The 18898-nt window shown below is 55.4% G+C and overlaps 1 protein-coding gene and 2 long non-coding RNA genes across 12 annotated transcripts in view; 1 reads left to right on the top strand and 2 right to left on the bottom strand.

Moving 5' to 3' along the window:
• The window catches only part of LOC112677149 (DAB2 interacting protein), a 189572-nt gene that overhangs the window by 95281 nt on the left and 75393 nt on the right, over positions 1 to 18898 (top strand). For all 7 annotated transcript variants that reach the window (XM_035720454.2, XM_049114507.1, XM_049114505.1 and 4 more), the window contains exon 3: positions 12587 to 12759. In XM_035720454.2, the coding sequence (XP_035576347.2) occupies positions 12587 to 12759 (173 nt within the window). The remainder of the gene's footprint in view (positions 1 to 12586; positions 12760 to 18898) is intronic.
• LOC118355654 (uncharacterized) lies at positions 1139 to 10978 on the bottom strand. 2 transcript variants are annotated; one of them, XR_007413120.1, is made up of 3 exons: positions 8927 to 10978; positions 7398 to 7544; positions 1139 to 5494 (listed from the first exon to the last, which is right to left on the bottom strand). It is a non-coding gene; the product is annotated as an uncharacterized LOC118355654 (long non-coding RNA). The 2 variants fall into 2 exon arrangements; XR_007413121.1 differs by having other exon boundaries at positions 1139 to 7544; positions 8927 to 9071; positions 10926 to 10961.
• Positions 11129 to 13984, bottom strand: LOC118355651 (uncharacterized). Of its 3 annotated transcripts, none has more exons than XR_007413118.1 (3): positions 11783 to 11963; positions 11582 to 11700; positions 11129 to 11447 (listed from the first exon to the last, which is right to left on the bottom strand). It is a non-coding gene; the product is annotated as an uncharacterized LOC118355651 (long non-coding RNA). The 3 variants fall into 3 exon arrangements; XR_007413119.1 differs by lacking the exon at positions 11783 to 11963 and adding an exon at positions 13248 to 13984 and having other exon boundaries at positions 11130 to 11447; XR_004818507.2 differs by lacking the exon at positions 11783 to 11963 and adding an exon at positions 11984 to 12210 and having other exon boundaries at positions 11131 to 11447.

Genomic DNA, 18898 nt, shown 5'->3' with positions numbered 1-18898 from the left:
GCGGAAGTAAGGCCCAAGGAGGGGAGGCTTGCCTGGAACACTGGTCAGGGCTCGTTCTGCTTCACCAGGCTGCTCTGTGCCCACCTTGTACATGCATGTGTGGCCCCCAAGCCAGTGTGGGGATGCCAGCCGTGCAGCGGTGACCGGCTGTGACAGGGCAGTCATGCTGGAGCCTGGACGGGCCACAGGTGAGCGCCTGCTGCCTCTCCTCACAATAGCCTTCTAAGTGGAGCCTTTCAGCTGGAGTGTCCCAGCCTGGTATCTGGCAGGTCGGCGTCCCCTGGAGGAAGAGGTAGGTGGAGAGAGTCTCCCCGCCCATTGCCATTCCTGGAGCCTAATTATTATGAAACCGTTCAAACCTAAAAGGAAAATTGCTGTCAATTTTGTCTGTGTCCACATTCTGCAGAGAGAGGCTCCTTTCCTGCGGTGGGAACTCAGGAGATGGGAACAGATGACCTGGGCATGGGGCCAGGATACTCTACGGGTCAGGGGTGTGGGGGGAACAGCTGTTTGGAGCTTGTAGAACCCACGTCAGGCCTGGGAGGGTGGGCTGTGGTCTTCGGTAGGGTTGGGAGCCTCCCTGCCCTGTTGATAAGTGAGTGGTATCGTTGCCTCTCTTCCCCACTCTGTAAATGGGCACAGGAGCCCCTTGCTCGGTGAGTGGCTGTGAGGGCCCAGTACGTGGCACAAGGGGGGCATTCAGCCCATGTCCATGCCCTGTGTCCCATTCTGGTGGGGGGGCTCACTCTTCCCAGACACCTTCCTCAGAGCCCCCGGTGGTCAGGGAGACACCTCCCTTCTGTACCCATCATTTGATGCCCCCATGTGACTGCCTCTGACACAGCTTCTCGGGCTCAGCCCTGGCACCAGGAGGTGGAGGTGGGTCGAGTGATCCCTGAGGGGCCAGAGACGAAGTTCCCAGGTGGTGAGTACAGGTGGGAGGGAGCTGGAGGCAGCTGCACAGAGCCGTCCCACCAGTTGGGGGCAGCAGAGGGCAGCAAGTGGACGCCTGGACAGCGGCAGCTGCTCCCAGAGGGGAGCTGAAGTCCAAGGGCTCGGTGTGCCCTGGGTTGCAGGGACCCAGCGGAGCTTCACTCCCAGCTGCAAAGCTCACCACTGGGTAGAGGAAACCGTTCAGATTGAGGAGCACCTGCGGGCAGCGGGGCCTGGCCCCGGGCTGGCCAGAGAGCTGGCGGACTAGGAGAGAGGACCCTGATTAGGGACCCCGGAGTGGGGAGTGGGGTGAGGCCTGGGGCCAACACAGCCTTCCGGCAGGAGGGGAGGCATAGCCTGAGGGCCGCCAGGCAGCATCGCAGCACTGGGCCACCAGGCTGGCTGGTAGATACTCCAGCATGACTATTTTTTGACAGTTTGCCGAGGTCTTGTTTCATCCTCACCCGTACTTTGAGAGGGAGCAAGGCAGGTCTTCTGGGAGAGTGGGCTGGTGGTCAGAGCCTGGGCTGAAAGAACTGCTTACATGGGTTCAAATCCCAGCTCTGCCAGCCCCTGTGTGGTGGTGAAGTTTTTGCAGAACCTGGCCCACAGCACCAGCCCAGGCTCTGCCAACCGGTGTTGTCATCCTCTCCATTTTATAGATGAGAACACTGAGGCTCAGAGAGGGAAGGGGCATTGTCCCAGGCCACACAGCCAATTGAGGACAGAGCTGGCTTTGGAACCTGGGCCGTGCTATCTCCTGCCTCCTCTGGTCTCCTCTGCCTCCAGCTAGCAAGGCCCCCGAGGGTCAGAAGGTGTCTGAACAGGGCAGACACTCCTGGCATAGAAGAGAGCTGTTCCCCTCATCCCACCCCATCCTGTGGCCCCTGCCCCTGCCATTTCCGGGTGGGGGGCAGGAGACTGGCTTTGGGGGGGGGTGCAGGCCTCAGAAGCCTTCTTTTCCCGAACCCCTCATGGTACGAGAAAGAAGCAATTGCCTCTGTCACATCAAGTGACATCCATTTGGGTTGGATTATAGACATAATTATCTCTGAGTCTCTGGGTAGGAATGATTTCCAAAGCCAGGAAGCCCTCTTTGGAGGTGGCAGTGATGACATCTGTTTCCAATACAAGACCGAGCATCAGGATGAGTTACTTTTCCAGTAGAATGACTTAAGAATGCCTGAAACAAGCCCTGGTTGTTAGGGCCCTGCCCTGCTCCAGCATCTGAGATGGCTTCTAGGGGGTGGGATGCAGCTCTCCAGCTGGTGCCCGCAAGCCTGCCCAAGCCTCAGGGCCTTCCTCCCTACCGGCTCCTCCTCCCCATTTCCCTGCCTTGAGAGCTTCTTCCCTCCTCTGCCCTCCTCTCGCTCCAGCACGCATCCTCTCCTCTAGGCTTCTGAGCACAGGCTGTGACTTAACCATCTCCCAGACGGTGACTTTCTCAAGGGCAGCAACTGTTCTGATTTATCTGAACCCTGGGCACTGAGATGGGGCCTCCTTTGTGGTGGGCACCTGGATGGGCTTGTGCAGGGAAGGGGTGTGAGAGACATGGAGGCAGAGAATGAATTCAGTGAGTGAGTGCATGGTGGGGAGGGGTGGGGAGCAGAGATCTTCTGGCTGCTGAGAGCCCCACTTGGTGTCTCTGGGGCCGAGTGGCCACCATCTTGGGAAGGAAGGTCAGGACAAGTCACCCAGACCACCCCAGAGCCCTGGTAAGGAAAGACACCAGCCCTTGCTGTGGAATTGACCTTGGCCCCATCCCATGGGTTCCCATAATCCTTCAGGGGCAGGGCTCCCAGGTGAGCCAGGCCTACAGATGGTAAATCACCCAGGAGGAGAAATAGCCTATAAAATCCTTTCCCAGAATGGTGCGTTTTGTATCCTGTAGTGAAAGAGGCTTTAAAAAGCATTGCTCACTCAGGTGAATTTATAGGGCTGCCACCTGCCTTTTGCTTCTCCCTCCCACTAATGTTTGCTTGTCCCTAGGGCCGGGGCACCGTGGGGTCCTGGTGCTCCTTGGTGGCTCTTAGTATAGCACCCCTTCCCTGCCTTGATGCTCCAGGGCTACTCCTGGCCAGTTGGGTACTTGGGGAGGTAGAGGCAGATGGAAAAATCTAACTTCCCAGAAGCTCCCCGTGACCCAGCACAGAGCTGGAGTCCCCACCATTAACACCTTCCTTCCTGAAAGCTGTGGCCGCCAGAAGATCCCTCCTATTTGGTGTCACCTGAGAATGGGCCATCAGGGAGGGGAAAGACGGCATGTGCACACTAGGAAGGATTTAGACCTCAGCTAGACCAATCCCCTCATTGTCCAGATGGGGAAGGTGAGTCACAGAGAGGCTAAGATACTTGATTCAAGCCTCATGGTGTGGTAATGGGATTATGGAAGTGTTTAGGTTCTGGCACAGACTATCTGGATTGACCCCAGCTCTGCCACTTTCTAGCTGTGTGGCCCTTTGAAAGTTGCTTGACCTCTCTGAGCCTCCATTCTCTCATCTGCACGTCGGATTGTGAGAATTAAACAAGGTAAGTCCCATAAATCTCCGGTACAGCCCCTGAAGCTTAGACAGGGCTGCATAAGTACATCTGGTTTTACTCTTACTAGCGCATCGGAATAGTCCTCATTATTATTAATAACAGAGCTGGGTTTTGGACTCATATTTCTTGACTCTGAACATGGTTTTCTTGCCACTCAGCCAGGCGGCCTCTGCTGAGAGTGTTTGCTCATGTGGAGTGTGCAGAACACAGGGCCTGGGGAATAATCACCGACATCATTGAGTCACCCCAGGAAGGCTGGCCTGGTGCTGGGACCTCTGGCAGGGCTGGAAGGGTGGCAGAGGGAGAAGGTGGCGATCCTGCTGCAGGGGTGAAGCTCCCTGAGGGAGTCAGCTTCCCTGCAACCACACGGTCCTCAGTGCTGGACTCCCCACCCAGGGTCAGAGCTGGCCAAGGGCTTAAAGGGCTGATGGAGTGTTTGTGGCTGTCCAGACCTCTGGGAAGTCTGATTATGCTAAGGCAAGTGTCAGCTAGCCAGAGGATTTATGGGGCAGTGAGTCACTCCCTGGCTGCTCTGGGTTATCACATCCCTTCCTGAGACCTCAGAAATGCGTGTCTGATTTCTGTTTACTGATGCCACTCGGTCCTGGGCACTGGCACATGTCAGGAGGGTCTCTCTTGTCCTCATTTCCCCCCTCTCATCTGCACGTGCTCACCCTCTTCCTAAGCAGGTGCCCCCTTCCTCCTTCCTTTCAGACTTCCTTAGGGGGGACCCCTTGACCTGGGCGTCTTCTGCACTGTGCATATGCGAGGGGTCGTGCCCCATGTTATCAGCCTGGGCTCAAGTGGTGGTGTGTAACTGGAGGTCAGAGGGGCCTGTGATCTCTCCATGGGCCTCTGAGGCAGCCAGACTTACGGCTTTCCTATACCTCTGTACCATTGCCTCTGCTGTGATTCTGCCTGGAGTGCTGCTGTGCGGCTTCCCTACCCCTAAATAATCTCAGCAAGACCACTCACTGCCTCACTTTCAATGTTTCTATTATGCTCCCAAATGCTGCCTCCTCCAGCAAGCCCACCCAAATTGACCACAAATGGAGCCCCTTAAAAAACCTCCCAGAGCATATTCTCATCTTTTTCTTTTTTCTTTTGTATCATAAACATTTGTTAATTCCTTCAGGAAGTATTTAGGAATACCTGCCAGGTGTCCTGCCCTGGAACCCAGGCTACCATGGACCCCACAGTCCTGTGAGGGAGGAAGGCATGAAATAAACACATGTATAATTAGAACTGTGGTAAGTCTGCAGAGTGACCTGGCATCACCTGAGGGCATCTGGTAGGCCTATGAGGAGAGACTGTAGGGTGTGCAGGATCCACTTGGGCCAAGGGGGCCTCCATTCCAGGCAACGGAAACAGCCTGTGCCAAGGCCCTGTGGCAGGAGGGGATGGCAATTCTGAGAGTCGCACTGAAGACGCCAGGGTTGGAGCCCAGGGGATGGATCATGAGGGGCCTTAGGGGCCTTACCAAGGAGCTAGGCTTTTATCTCCAAACCCTGGGAGCTATGCAAGGGGGTGAAGCTGGTCAGTGCAGGATCTGATCTGCTTTTTCAGGGACCCCTCTGGATGCCCTTGGAGAATGGACAGGGTAAAGGGGGCAAGACTGGAGATAGTACAGCAGCAAAGAGGCTCCTGGGAGTGTCTAGGAAGGGTCAGGGCCGCCTCTCCAGCTAGACTTTCCTTGAGGGCAGAAAGTCCCTTCCAGGACTCAGCTCAGGGGCAGGCTCAGGGAATACACCCTGAATGAGCCTTGATCAGCAGCCTTCCCCATCAGAGGAGATTTGGGTCCTACAGTTTGCTTTGATAAACTCCTGCCCTGTTTCCTTCTGGCTAATATCTGGACTGGCCCTTGGTGATCAAAGTCCAAGCAATAAAAACCATTACAATGACCATATTGATGATAGTAGCTAATGTATAGTGAGTGCTGGGAAATGGGCTCAGTTCTCTTACATGCATGATGTCATTGACTTGTGACAACAACCTCGAGGTGGCTTCTGTTGTCCTCATTCTACAGAAATTGAAACAGACTCAGACGGTTAGGTCACTGGCCTCAGGCCCATAGCCATTAAGGGTAGAACCTTTTGCTACCATGCCTCTTGGGGGAGGGGGGGTGAAGATTATTTGCATCTCACCCGCACCTTCCTAGAGACTGAGGTAACCCTAGGACTTAGGTGGAGCTTTAGGCATGATGATGGCAGAAGGAGAAATGTTTGGGGCGGGGTTCTCTAGCTGCGGATGGGGTGGGGCCCAGAGGAATAGCATGCCACATTGCAAGACTCCAAGAAACCATGTGTTCAGGGAGCTGAGAAGGCCAGTTTTTAGGGTGTGAGAGAAGCAAATAGAATGTCCCTGAGATTCTGGGATAGAGTGAGGTGCTGGACACAGATCAGGGGAACTATATAGTAGCAGCAGCAGCAGCAGCAGCAGCATTTTCTCCCCTTGGTCCTGAGATCTGGGCTTCTAGATCTTTGAACGTGGCTCTTTGGGTAACTTTCCCTTCCTGCTGTGCTTGTGAACTTGAGTATATATGGGGTGGCATTTGCCCCATGTATCATTGTGTGTGTGCCTGGTGACAGTTGAGTATGTATTTGTGATCTTCTTTTGTTGTTTGTGTATCTTTATTTGCACAGTTCCTGAGTGCATGTGTGTATTTGTATGTGTGCTGGTCAACGTGCTTATTGGTTTCTGCGTGTGGTGGTGGTGAGACTTGTATGTTTACACCTGCATTTCTTTGTGGGCACACCCCCTCCTCATGTGTCTTTGTATGCATGCATATCCTTCAATTTGTGTGCATTTCTGGCTGTGTGTATTTCACCATGTGAATGGTTTAAATGTGGTTGTTGGGCAAGGGTGACTGATGTTTAACCAATGAGTGACCAATGAGTGTTAAATGGAAGAGTGATCCTTATGTACCAAGGCCCAGCCCCCTGCTGGCTCTCATGGCTCATGACTGGGTTCCTTTTGTGTGATCTGAGTTGTCTGGCTGCCTTTTCTGGGTAAGTTGGAGTGTGGAGGTCTTACGTTCAAAGGATCAAGCAATTGCAGAGGGTTATGTGCGCATATAGGGTGGCCTGCGAATGGGCGGCTACCGGGCAGGCACTAACCTGGCTTAAAATGCCAGTCCTCTTTCACCTGTCATGATCTCTGACCTTTCAGAGACTCATTAGTGAGTCATCCCCCAGCTGGGACCCTCTCTGATGATCCACATCTCCCAAGGAAGGAGGCCAGGGAAGCCTGGCAGCCTCCTGAGGGCAGAGCCCCAGCAACAGGGAAGGAGTACAGGAAGAACAGTGCATCGGAAGGGTTTGGGCAAAGCCAGAGGAGTCGCTGGTAGGTTGGTGGCCGGCCTGGGAGAGCCCAGATGAGGAAGGCACCTGCTCTAGCTTCAGCTTTTTAGAATCACCAGGCATCAGTGCTGGAATGGAGCTTGGTGATCACCCAGCCCAGCCCTTATAGTAAGAAGGGAAGACTGAAGCCTGGAAAGAGGAAATGTGGGGAGCCTGAGAGGTTCTTGAAGAGTGGGGTACTAGTCTTGCAAAGAGCACTGGGTGTGGAGATAGGATACCTAGGTTCTTCTGTGCTTCTTCCACTGGCTTGCTCAGTGGCTCTGGGCAAGTCCCCCTGCACTCTGGGCCTCGTGTGCCTTGTCTGTACCATGTGGGCATTGGCCTGGCTGCCTGATCTGGGCCCTCTCCGCTCTTGCTGTGACTCTGGAAGCAGGACCTCTTCCCTGGAGCCTTAGCCTGCTGAGGTGTCGGAGCTGCCTGTGGGCCAGGGAGCCCAGCAGATCTCCTCTCCTGGGGCTGAGAGAGGTGGAACTATCTAGATGGGGTCTTCCCCTCCCTTTCTTGGGTTTTTAGGTGTGATTTTGGCATTTGTGCAAAGCTGCGGATAGATACTGAGAGACACACCTGTTAAAAGAGTTTCTTTCCTTGAAGGCTTTCTGGATGCAGGCCTTAAGGATGGCTCCTGGGCCAGGGGAGAGTCCACCAGGTTCTGCCTCCATCCTGGGCACAATCTCAGAGGGAGTCAAAGGCAGGTCAGGCCCGCTCATTGGTCTGTATGTTAGGAGGGGAGAAGGTGATGAAGACAGGATGGCAGATGCAGTACCCATCAGATGATAGCATTGAGGGAGGGGACTTACCCTTCACAGAGCACCTGCTGTATGCCAGGCGCAATGCTCAGCACTTCACACTCAGGTTTGGAGATGGCTTAGAGACCAGTGGTGACATGCTGCCTCTGGGTGCCCAAGGAGTTGTGCTGGAATGCAAACCTGTGGTCCCCGAGGTAACTCATGTGTGAGGCCTGTGTGAGGCTGGGCCTGGGCGGGGCGTCCCCTCCTGGAGCTGCCAGGTCCTCACCTGTGACAGCACTCTGCTCAGGGAGAGGTTGCCTCCCTTCTTTCCTCTGGTCTGGCCTGTGGTCCTGGGAGGTTGGGGCTGAGCTGTCAGTTCCCAGTCTGGCCTTCTGTGCATATGTGTGGGCACATATGTACCGGGCCCTCACCCTGCCCGCCCCAAGGGCTCGAACCCGCAGCTTGGCCACCAATAGCCCTGCCACTCTCAGCGAGTGGCTTAACTTCTCTGAGCCTCTCTTTCCCCACCTGAAAACCTCAAACGTTCTGCATTCTGCAGCATACATTCTCCCTGCATTCCCAATAACAGGCACTGGACCCTCCTGGGCCTCCCTCTTAGGGCCTGGGAGGGGTTTGGCGGGGACCACGGGCAGTGATTCGGCAGAGCAAAAGCGCCATAACTGGTCATCTCTCCTCATTGGCATCACTTGGAATTGACTGACATGGGGGAATGAACAAATCGTGGGCTGGAATTCTTCAAGGCCCTTGAGAAAATTTCTCTGAACATCCCAAGGAAGGGGTAAGCAGGGTTAGGGCCAGATGTCAGGATGGTGGCCTCGTGGCTGGAAAGGGGGTGGGGGAGCTGCCGAGAACTGGGGTCCCTCCAGCCAGAGACCCCACGGGACTCTCTGTCTTCCACTCAGGACTGCCCTGCGCGTTAGTCAGTGACAGATGGAAGCTCAGGCGACCCTGGGGATCAGCTGGAATAGGCAGCGGGCTGTCACAGAGTGGGTGGAGGGTACGCAGCTGTCCCTACTCAGCCCCACAGGCAGTAGCCTTGGGCCCAAGCCCCTGAGACCTTAGCTGACCTAAGTGCTGAAAAGCTACCTAAAGAGCACAGGGGAACGTGGCTGTGGGCTGTGATAGTAGAGGCCGAACTCCCCATCCGAGGAGGCAGCAGGCTCCATCCTTGCAGAGGGCACTGGCTGCTCCCTGAGTTTTCCGTCCTGCTCTAGTGAATGAAAGCCGAGGCCTCCCCCTGAGCGGCCCTGGCTGCCCGTGGCTCACACACTTTGTACGTTGGGAGTCTCTGTGAGGTTGCTTTAGAAAAAAGTGCTTGTTTTAAAAGCGTTTGAAACTACCAACCTGGATGACATTCTGTAGCTCTGGGATCATTCCGCAGGCACGCTCATTCATCCACTAGGCATGACACCAGCCTGTCCTTGCTGTGAGACAACCTTCAGGCTCCTGGGAGGGCCCAGACAGACTCCCGCCCGTGGTGGTTATGTACCTTCTCAGGGCAAAAATCGGTGGCTGCACTATAGCCGACGTCAGTAATGATGATAATAAAGCTGGCAACTATTGTGTTTAGTGGCTTAATTTTACTGGTGATATCTTGCCTCATTTGATCCTTCCCACAACTTTCTGAAGTACGTATCATCCTTAGCCTATTTTACAGATAACAACACTGAGGCTTGGAGCCGGCCCGTGGCTGGCAATGCAGAGTGGGGGTGGGAGTGGGGCAGGCAAACCAGGGCTCAGATCCAGCTCCACAGCAGTCCTAGAAATTGGGCCTCCAGAACCCTGCTTTACTGAAGGAAGGGACATGATTTGCCCAATGCCTCTCACTAAGGTTGACTTAGGTTTAGAATGAGATTTTCTGACTTGAATTTGGAGCTGCAGCTGCCTCCAGAAATCATGACCCTGGACCTGCCCATGAAGCTCATCTCCCTTTAGCCAGGCCAGGGCTGGGTGGGAAGCCGCCCTTGGCCCTCTACTACATGGAGGAGGTCAGTAAGCAACCTGTGAGGCTGGGCGGAGTAGGTAACTGGATTCTGGGGTCTTCGGTTAACCTTGCTCTGTGATTTTGGGAAAGTCCCTTTCCCTCTCTGTGTCTCATTCACCCTTATATACAGTCTCCTGGATCTGAGTCTTCTTCCAGCTGTGGCTTTCTGGGATAGTGAACCTTTGCTAAGCCTGCTATATGCAGAGCCCTGAGCTGGGTCCTCTGGTGCCCTGAAGGTCCTCCAGGGTAGGCGTGTATGGTGTGATGGAGTTATGTACCCCATTCCCTGAAGAATCACTCTCCCAGCAGATCTGAGCCTCCTGTCCTCTTATTAATCTGCACACTGTTCCCCTCATAGTGTTAACAGCTGTCTTGGTCACTGTGTCTAGCACATAGTAGGCTCTCGATAAATGGGAATGAATTAATTAATGAATGTTACAGCATCTGAGACCCCAAGGTCATGGTTGCTGTGGTGGGGGATGGTAGGCTTCAAGGAGGAGGCAGCTTGTCAGAGGAGCATTAAGTCTAGCCTGAAGGGGAGGGGTGGGGAAGAGGAAGTGACACTTGTCCCACTCAACCTCCTAGAAGGAAGAATGCTTTTTTAAAGAAAACCTCAGAAATAGGATAAAGCTGTCAGGATAGCTACATAATGACTACATAAATTGTGAAAAATGCCTCGTGGTTCTTTATGCCACTAGAGTGTAAAAATGTGAAATTTTCCTTAGTGTAGAAAATAAAAACCAAGATAAAGTACAAGCCCGTCGGGGAACTTGCTTGACAACACCTGTGAGGGAAGACCCCATCCAAGTGAGCCAGGTGCATCTCCCCTCCCCGGTGTACCAGGCAAGAAGCCAAGGTTGGGACGCCCAGCGCTTTCAGAGAAGTGCAGATTCCTGCCTTGTTGCCGAGTCTCCTGAAGAGCCTACCGAAGAGCCTGCCACCATTTGTGGTTGCTTTCCACTGGGGATTTCTCTATGGATGATGGTCCCTCCTGTGGCCTCTAACACCTAAGGAATACTTGCTGAACTACAGCTGGTTAGAATAGTTTGGGTGACGCTGAGCTCCCCGATGAGAGGCATTTGGACCCCGTTGCCTGGGAAGACCTGGATGAGGTGGTGTTTTGGGTAGGCCCTGGAGGATGTGCAGAGTTCTGGCAGGTGACCGCAGGAATAGGTGTCCCACGGATGTGAGAGACCAAGGGAGAAGAAAGGGTAAGGTGGGGGTGGGGGTGGGGGGTGGGGGCGGGAAGATGGGGAAAAGGGAAAACCTGAAGAGGGTGGGCAGAGGAGGGGGGTCCTGTGCAAAAAGCTCTGGCATCAGACCGGCCCGGAAACTGTGTTCTTGGGCAAGTCACCTCACCTCTCTCAGCCAGGTTTCTTCATTTGCAGAAAGGGGTCCTGTTTTTCTGTCGTTTTCTCATTTGTGTGGGTGACATGAGATGATGTGTTCACCTCATTGTGACTCGGGTGCTGGGGCCATAGATATGGGCAGATCCATCACAGAGCATGGCCTATAGCAAATGTCCACCTCTGGGTCCTTTATTATTATTATTATTTTTATTTAAAAAATTTTTTTAAAGATTGATTTATTTATTCATGATAGACATAGGGGGAGAGAGAGAGAGAGAGAGAGAGAGGCAGAGACACAGGAGGAGGGAGAAGCAGGCTCCCCATGGGGAAACTGATGTGGGACTCCATCCCAGGACCCCGGGATCACGACCTGAGTGAAAGGCAGACACTCCAGTGCTGAGCCACCCAGGCGTCCCTCTGGGTCCTTTATTGTGTGATGCATGAAATGTGGTGATGAGATTGTGTACAACAGTCACTTCAGAGTGAGTTACTATCCCATTGGCTTCCGTCCTTATATTACCTGGAATTGAGGCTAGGGTGGCGGGGGGTGAGACCCCAGAACCCCTTGCATTCCCTCCCTCGGGGAATTCCACCTCCAGCCTTCTGTCATTGCAAATCCTGGACACCCCAGGCTGTGGCCCCCTGAGCCCCCCCATCTCCCCTCACCTATGAAGGGCGCACTGGTTCAGCCTGTCGTGTGTTGAGCGCTGTACTGTCTCTTCCGTGGGACCAGGAGCTCCTGGGGTTGGGGTGGAATTAAGCGGTGTCCTGCGAGCAGTCACAGCCTGGTCAGTGGATAAAAGAAATGGCCTGGTGGGGGCCCTGCCTCCGAGGTTTGCCACAGCCCTCCTAGGCACGCACCCCTACCCTCCAAGGGTCACGAATGGGGGGCCCCGGAGCAGCCTGTTGAGCGGAGGCCCATCTTCTCCGGGACGCGGCGGCCAGTCTCGCAGGGTGCAGAGGGCGTGCAGAGGGCGCGCTCGGCAAACCTTTCGGCCTCGGCCTCCTGCCTGAGCCAGGTGCTGGGGACCCTGCCCGTGGGGTGGTTGTCCCCGCTGGGGGACCTACCAAGGCTCCGGGCAGGGGCTCCGTTCCCCCCGAGGGTCGGTGCGGTTGGCTGGGAAGGGAGTGGCACCCGGGCCGGGGCTCCGGGGGGGCCGGGGTTCGCCGCGCGCGGGCTCTCCGGGCCTCATCCGTACGGCCCGGGGCGGGGAGCCCGCAGGTCGCGGGGGGGGGACCACGCAGGGTCAGGCCGGGCGGGGAGCGGGGCGTGGGTTCCTCCCGGCGGGGGGGGCGAGCCCGGTCGCGGGAACCCGGGAGGGGGCGCCCGGGGCCCCGCCCCCGCCCCGCCCCCCGCCCCGCCCCCGCCCGGGGGGCTCGGGCTGCCTCGGCCGCGGCCGGCGCGGCTCGGCTCGGCGTCGCCATGGCAACAGCGGCTTAGGGGCGGGGCGGGGCGCGCGCGCGGGGCCGGGCCGGGGCCGGGGCCGAGTCCGAGTCGGAGCCCGAGCCCGAGCCCGAGCCCGAGCCCGCGGCCGCCCGACCAGGGCGGGGTCCCGGGGGGGTCCCGGGGGTCCCGGGGGGCCCGGGGCGGGGGCTCAGGGCGGGTCCCGGCGGGTCCCAGGCCGCGGCGCCGCGCTAACCCCGCCTCCCTCCCCCTTGTCGCCCGCGCAGGGCTTCCTCGGCCGCCGCCTCAAGGGCTCCATCAAGCGCACCAAGAGCCAGCCCAGGCTGGACCGCAACCACAGCTTCCGCCACATCCTGCCGGGGTTCCGGGGCGCCCCCGCCCCCGCCGCCTCCGCCGCCGCCTCCGCCTCCGCCGCCGCCGCCGCCGCGGACAATGAGAGGTGAGCCCGAGGGCCGGGGACGGAGCGGCGGGAGGGGCCTGCAGCCCGGCCCGGGGCCCCGGGAAGTCCCGCCTCGCCGCGCCGACGCGCATTGTTCCCGGCGCCGCTGCGGCGTCCGAGCCGCGACCCAGGACCCGGGCCCGGAGCAGGAGGCGTTCGCGGCCCCGCGGCCCCGCAGACCCCGCGGCCCCGCAGACCCGGCGGCGGGGAGGGGCCGGGGCGCCGACGGGCACAGGTGCCCCGGGGAGGGCGCGCGCCCCCGGGGCCGGGCTGAGCGGACCGGCCCCACCTCCCCGCGTCCCGCCCCGGCGAGCAGGTGTGCAGACCCCAAGGGGAGGCGGCTTGCGGGGCGGGCGAGGAGAGGCCGGAGCGGGTCACCCGCGCGGCCACCAGCGCAGGGACCAGCCGCCCGGCCCCGCCCGCAGCCGCCCGGCACCAGCACCTTCCCACGGGGCGCAGCCACCGAGACGGGACCCGGGGCCACTCACGGTCGGGACGAGCCCCTGCGCAGCCAGTGGAGGCGAAAGGACAGGCGGGCACCAAGGAGCCTCTCCGGCGCTCGGCCCCGACGTCTCAGGCCCCTGGCACCCGCCTTGGTCGGGCTGTGCCCCCGCGCATGACTGGCAAGTCGGCACTCCCTGGAGGGCAGGCGCAGGTAGAACGAAGGTGTCTCTCCTCCCCTCGGTTCCGGCAGGCAGAGGATACAAGTTGTAGCCCGACTCCTGCCCGAGGTCGAGGGGCTGTTTCACTGACCCCCAGCATCTTCCTGGAGAGCTCCCCTCACCCCCAGCCCGGGGAGAATCACTAGACCTTTAACTTGCACCAGCCCGGAGCTGCTCTCGCCGGTGCCAGGGCATCCCCGCCGCTGCCTGCAGCTGGTTTCCTGCCCCAGCTGCCAAGCCCAGCCCGAGGCAGGACCCTCAGCCCTTCTTTGATGGGTATGGTGCCCCAGGGGACCAGGCGTGCCCTGGCAAGAGGATGCAGCCAGGCCGGAGCTCAGCGCTGGGTGCAGCCACTGCGTCTTTGAAAAATCTCGCTTCCCATCTTTGTTATTGTCTGGGCGGCAGGCCACCCGGTTTGCTGCCTTCCTCCCTCCGCCTGGCCCCTGCCTCCAGCTTTCTCCCCCAGGAACATGCCCTTCTCTGCGCTTTCCTTGGCGGGAGTCAGAACCCTCTGCACCCGTATGCGGGGTCTTGTGTATGTACCCCCGTTTTATGTGCATGTGTTGGTTGTCCGGGGAGCGGGAGAGACAGCAGGCGGTCCGACCTCTGAGTGTGTCTGCCCTCCTGGGCACAGACAGCGTGCATGCCATGTTTACCTCCTTCCAGCGGGAAGCTTGCACCAAGAAGCTGGCAAGTGCTGACTGGCTCCCCAGCCTCCTGGCTAGAGGTCTGGGCATGGCCCAGATGACCTCGAGCAGGTCCTGCCCACCCAGCTTGGTCTCAGGTCAGGTCAGCCTTGTCACATGCCTAAGGGGGCCAAGGCGTGGGGGCGGGCGGGGGTTCGGGAATGAACCGACAAGCCCATTTCTAGAAACGGTGTTAACAGTAGCAGTTGGAGCCGAATGTCACTGGCAGTGGTGTGGAATTGTCTTATTAATTTTCTATAAACAAAATCTGGCTTGGTGGCTTCTCTGGCACAGGAAGGGAGCCCAGATTTCTCGCGGACAGGCAGAGACTGAGTTTGAAATCCCCGGCCAGACCCAGCCTTGGAGCTAAAATAGGCTTTGTCAGGACTGGGATCTCCTGCTTTACTGCTCTGCTTAGAAATAATAGATTTATCAGCTGCTTCGGGCATGGATGGGCAGATAGTTCTCTTTGGTAGATACTTCTCTGGGGCAGTTCCTGGAGTCGTCCTGTGGGAGTTGACTGAGTAAAACCAACTGTGGTGGACACCCCGCTCACCTCCCCTCATCCCCCCACCCCCCCCAAAAAAAAAACTGCTCATGGTCGAGCCTGGGTGAGAGGAGAGGATCTTCCCTCTCTACTCCTATGTGGTGTAGTCACACTGTTGAAGGCTGTGGGGGGACACAATGCACAGTGGTTTGCCTATGGCTTGGCTTGGCTTGGCTTGGCATTGAGGAGGGGGTTGGATCCTGGTTGCATGGGACCCCCACTGGGCTGCTGAGCCTTCTGACTGGGGAGGGGGTAAGTGCAGCCTCAGTGAGGGGATAAGCATGGCAAGGAGGGTGGGGCTTCTAGGGTATCAGGTGTGTGAGCCCTGGTCTCCGAGGCTTCCCCCTGTCAGTAAAGAGCACAGGGCGCTCTGGGTGGCCACTTGGGTTCAGACTTTGAATAACGTGGTCTGCTTTAGGGCTGCTGAAGTGGCTTTGTTTTACATGCTATCTGCTGCGCTCTGCAAACTGCTGTGTTGTGCAGGCTATTTTTTGCTCTGGAATTCTCTCATCTGGAGGCTGGAAACCAGTTGTTTCTGTCCTGGGATCTTTTGGCTCCCTGGGAAAGGAGTCTGGCCCAGGTGTGGGGCAGCTGAGCCCAACAGGTTGGGGGAGAGGTGTTATGCCTGGTTGTGAGGCTGGCGTCAGGCTAGCCAGGGTTTGGTGGGCACAGCTGGGCCCTGGAGGGGTCTCAAGGGCCACAGGACAGGTTTGAGCCTTGTACTTATTCTCCTGAAATGGTTTAGGGGACATTTCCAGCTGGTCTCCAAAATCCCTGGCCCCCTCAGATGCTTATTTCTTCTTTGGAGTCTTTGAAAGTAAGCACCACGGACAGGTGATCGTGTCTCCTGGATAACAGAAATGGATGCTGCTCGTGAGAAGTGTGCTGGCAGAAGCATTTTTGTTTTGCAGGCTGGAAATGTTGCTGCTTCATTTATAAGGCTGTCTTAATGTTGGTAAAAGCCATCTAGGATGTGGTGGTTCTGTCTTCCCAGAAGATAATTTCCAAGTCACTTGTTTATTAATGTTCTGAGTAGCTAGGAGGGTCAGCTGGCAATATTACACTTCTCTGCCGCTGTTTCTGGGTGACTCTGGCCCCCCTTAGGTGCTGAGAGTGTGCACCCTCTGGCTCTCAAGCTGTCCCCCTACCCTGTGCTTCCTCTCAAGTGACTGTAACCCCCTTCCCATTCTTCCCAGCTGGCCTAGTGCAGAGCTGATCGCGTAAAGGTGGGCAAGCCAGGTGCAGGTGTGCAGGGCTGCTATGTGCAGAGTTAGAGATTGATGATCCCTTCTCAGGAATATGTGTGTTGCATGGAGTTCCCACACCTGAAGGTTAGCTAACGGTGGGATTCCAAGCAGAGTAAGCCTAGGGAGGGAGATACTTGGAAGTGGGGGTGGGGGCCTTCAAGAACCCTCAACTTGCCCCCGGTAGGTTAGAATCTCTTCTGCTCCTTTGGGTGAGGCAGTCCCTGGAGAGGGGAGAGGAGCTTAATGGGAAATAGGGAAAATAGAAGGTGGGATCTGTTTTCCTGCTCTAGTTGCTGACAGTAGGTGCAAGAGAAGCTGGGCTTCAGAGCTTGGCCTTTCTTGCCTCTCTCCCTCCCCTACCATAGGCAGGGAGTGTCTGGTCCCTCCCATGGGTGATGTAGAGATGATTGTGCAGGAATTAGTCTCCAGGAATAATGGGAAGTGTGTGATCTTTGGCTTTGAAGCCACGCAAGCCACAAGTCACAAACTTTCTGAGCCTCAGTTTGCACATCTGCAAAATGGGCGTCATGGTGATAATGTCACCGGAAACATTAACGTTCACATATCCAGCATGTGTTTGATAGAAAGTGTCCGGTTCAGTGCTGTTTCCTAGGCAACTAGCCCCAGGTCTTGCACATTTCTTAAATGTTTCTAAAATAGTATTAAATAAAATAACACTTGAAAGAGGCTAGACTAGCATGTTGTAGGTTTTCAGTAGCGAGAGTTACTGTCGGTGGGAGAAGTCACTTCATTTTGATATGCCTCCATTTGCTCATATACAACGTGGGAATCATACCAGGTAATCATGCTGTGTTCTTCTGAGGTTCAAAAGAGAGATGTTGCTGTCCCTGGGAAGGTGAAAAGGGTTGTACAGAGAATCATTACTAGGAAATAGCTGGGCAGAGTGACCCTTGTTCCTGTCTATGCCTGGGAGAAGTAAACTTCTCCTGTGTGTATTTTAAAAGTCCATCATTCCGTCTATGTTTGGACCATACGTGTTTTTAATCATTTAAATGTTTAGGTTATGTCTAGTATTTTTGTAATTACTATTTATTATTAAAAATTATGCTGGTATTTAAATCCTTGAATATTTGTCTCTGTTAATGCCTCTGATTGTTTCCATAGAATAAAGTCTTAGAAAAGGAATTACTAGGTCAAAGGATTTTTGATAAAAATGCCCCCCACTGCAAAGCCTCTAGTAATTTACACTCCCCCAATGATTTTTGAGCATGCTCACCTGTTTCCTCACACCCTTAGAAACATTGTCATCATTAAAATGATCTTTTGTCGTTCAAATAGAAAAAAGATATTTCTTTGTTATTTGAATCTCATTGCTGGTTAGGGTTTGAATAGTGTTTTCTGGAGTTTAATGGCCAGTAGTGCTTCTTCTTTTGAATCTTGTCTAATCCTGTTCTTTGCCTTCTGAACGTTCTGACAAGCCTCTTGCAGGGTTCTTGGTTGCCCTATGTGGCCTCCCTCAGCTCTGAGAGGCCCCGGGTAGGTGGATCTTTGTTAAATGGGCTTCTGCCTTCCAAGAGGTAGGGCAGGGAATTCATTAATTACATGCAAGGAAGGCTCACCCAACCCTCTTCCCTCTTCTCCTCCCCTCCCCTCCATAAGGGAATCAGGTTTAATTCTTAATCTGATAATTGTCATAAGGAGGCCCGGCATATACACAGCACTTTGAGAGGTCTTCTGCCCTGCAAGTTAGGTAGGCAGTGAAAGGGCTGTTAGAGTCACAGAAACAGGCATGCAGCCAAAGGCACAGTGGTGGGACCATCACAGAAGCCAGGCCTGGTGATCAGGTTCGACCTGTCTGCAGCATTGTACTTGGAGCCCCACAGACACTTTTAGGGGCAGGACTGATCAAGCCTTCACACATGAGCACATGATTCTGAGCCTCATCTCCAGAGAGGAGGGGGAAAGCCACAGAACAGGACTTGGACATAGGGGAAGAACCAATTTATTTTTTGCTTTCTCATTTTTATCGCCCTCTTTTTAGATCTGTGGCTCCCTTGTGTATTTTCTAGAGATCCGAGTTGGGCAATATTTTTAGGAATGGTGGAAATTAGCTGGTGGGAATGTGATCAGCCCCACATTTTCAAAGGCTAGAGAGGGGGTTTCGAAGGCTAGAGAAGCCTTTCTTTATAGAGCCATGTAGCCATGTGTACATCTGTGCATGCGTGTTTTTGTATGTCTTGCAAGTATGCACCTGCCCTCCTGAAGGTGTGTATTCATTATATGTAAACGTTCTTGTACATGTCTGTGCGTTTGAAATGACTAATCACATATAAAGCATTTGGAACAGTGCCTGGCACTTCATCCTGGGTTGGACCATATGAGGTGGTTGTTTTTGTAGGTCGAGTATAGGCATATAGTTCAGTCTAATAAGTGCTTGCTAAGTATTGACTGCTATCATTATTGTTGTTTTCAGTAGACACACGTCTGCTGTGTGTGTGTTTGCATACATTGGGTCATGCGGTGTGTATAGTGGTGTGTTCTGTGTTTGAGCTCTCACATGTGTACATCTGTGCACAGCTTCTGTCTGGGTGTGTGGCCACTGAGCTGGCCAGTTTTGTGACCAAACTGTCCACCTGCTTCGGGAGAACCTCGGGGCTTGACATATATCAGGTATAGCTGCCTTCTTAATCCCCTTGTGCCTTTAGGTGCCAGCAGAGCCCATGCCTGGGATGCCACCGGGCCTGTAGCATTCTCCACAAGTAACCTACCTATTTCCAGGCCCCGTGTCTGAGGATATGCAAATCAACCCTTTAATGGAATTCCTTTAACAAAATATTACTTGGACCAGAAAGTTAATTACCAAGCTTTAATTAATGGCTATTTTAGAAGGCCACAGGAGAGAGTTGGAGATCATAGGGGGACCAGAAAGGCAGGAAGGAAAACGTTCAATGCCCCTGGCTGGCTTGGTGACTCCTTCCCAGGTGACAAGGCACACTTAGCCCTTTCCCTACTCTGACCTGCCACAACCCACTGCCC

This window comes from Canis lupus, chromosome 9, assembly GCF_003254725.2.
Source record: "Canis lupus dingo isolate Sandy chromosome 9, ASM325472v2, whole genome shotgun sequence".
Taxonomy (NCBI): Eukaryota; Metazoa; Chordata; class Mammalia; order Carnivora; family Canidae; genus Canis; species Canis lupus.
The sequence above is the reverse complement of the archived record's forward strand: the minus strand, read 5'-3'. Positions and strand labels throughout refer to the sequence as shown.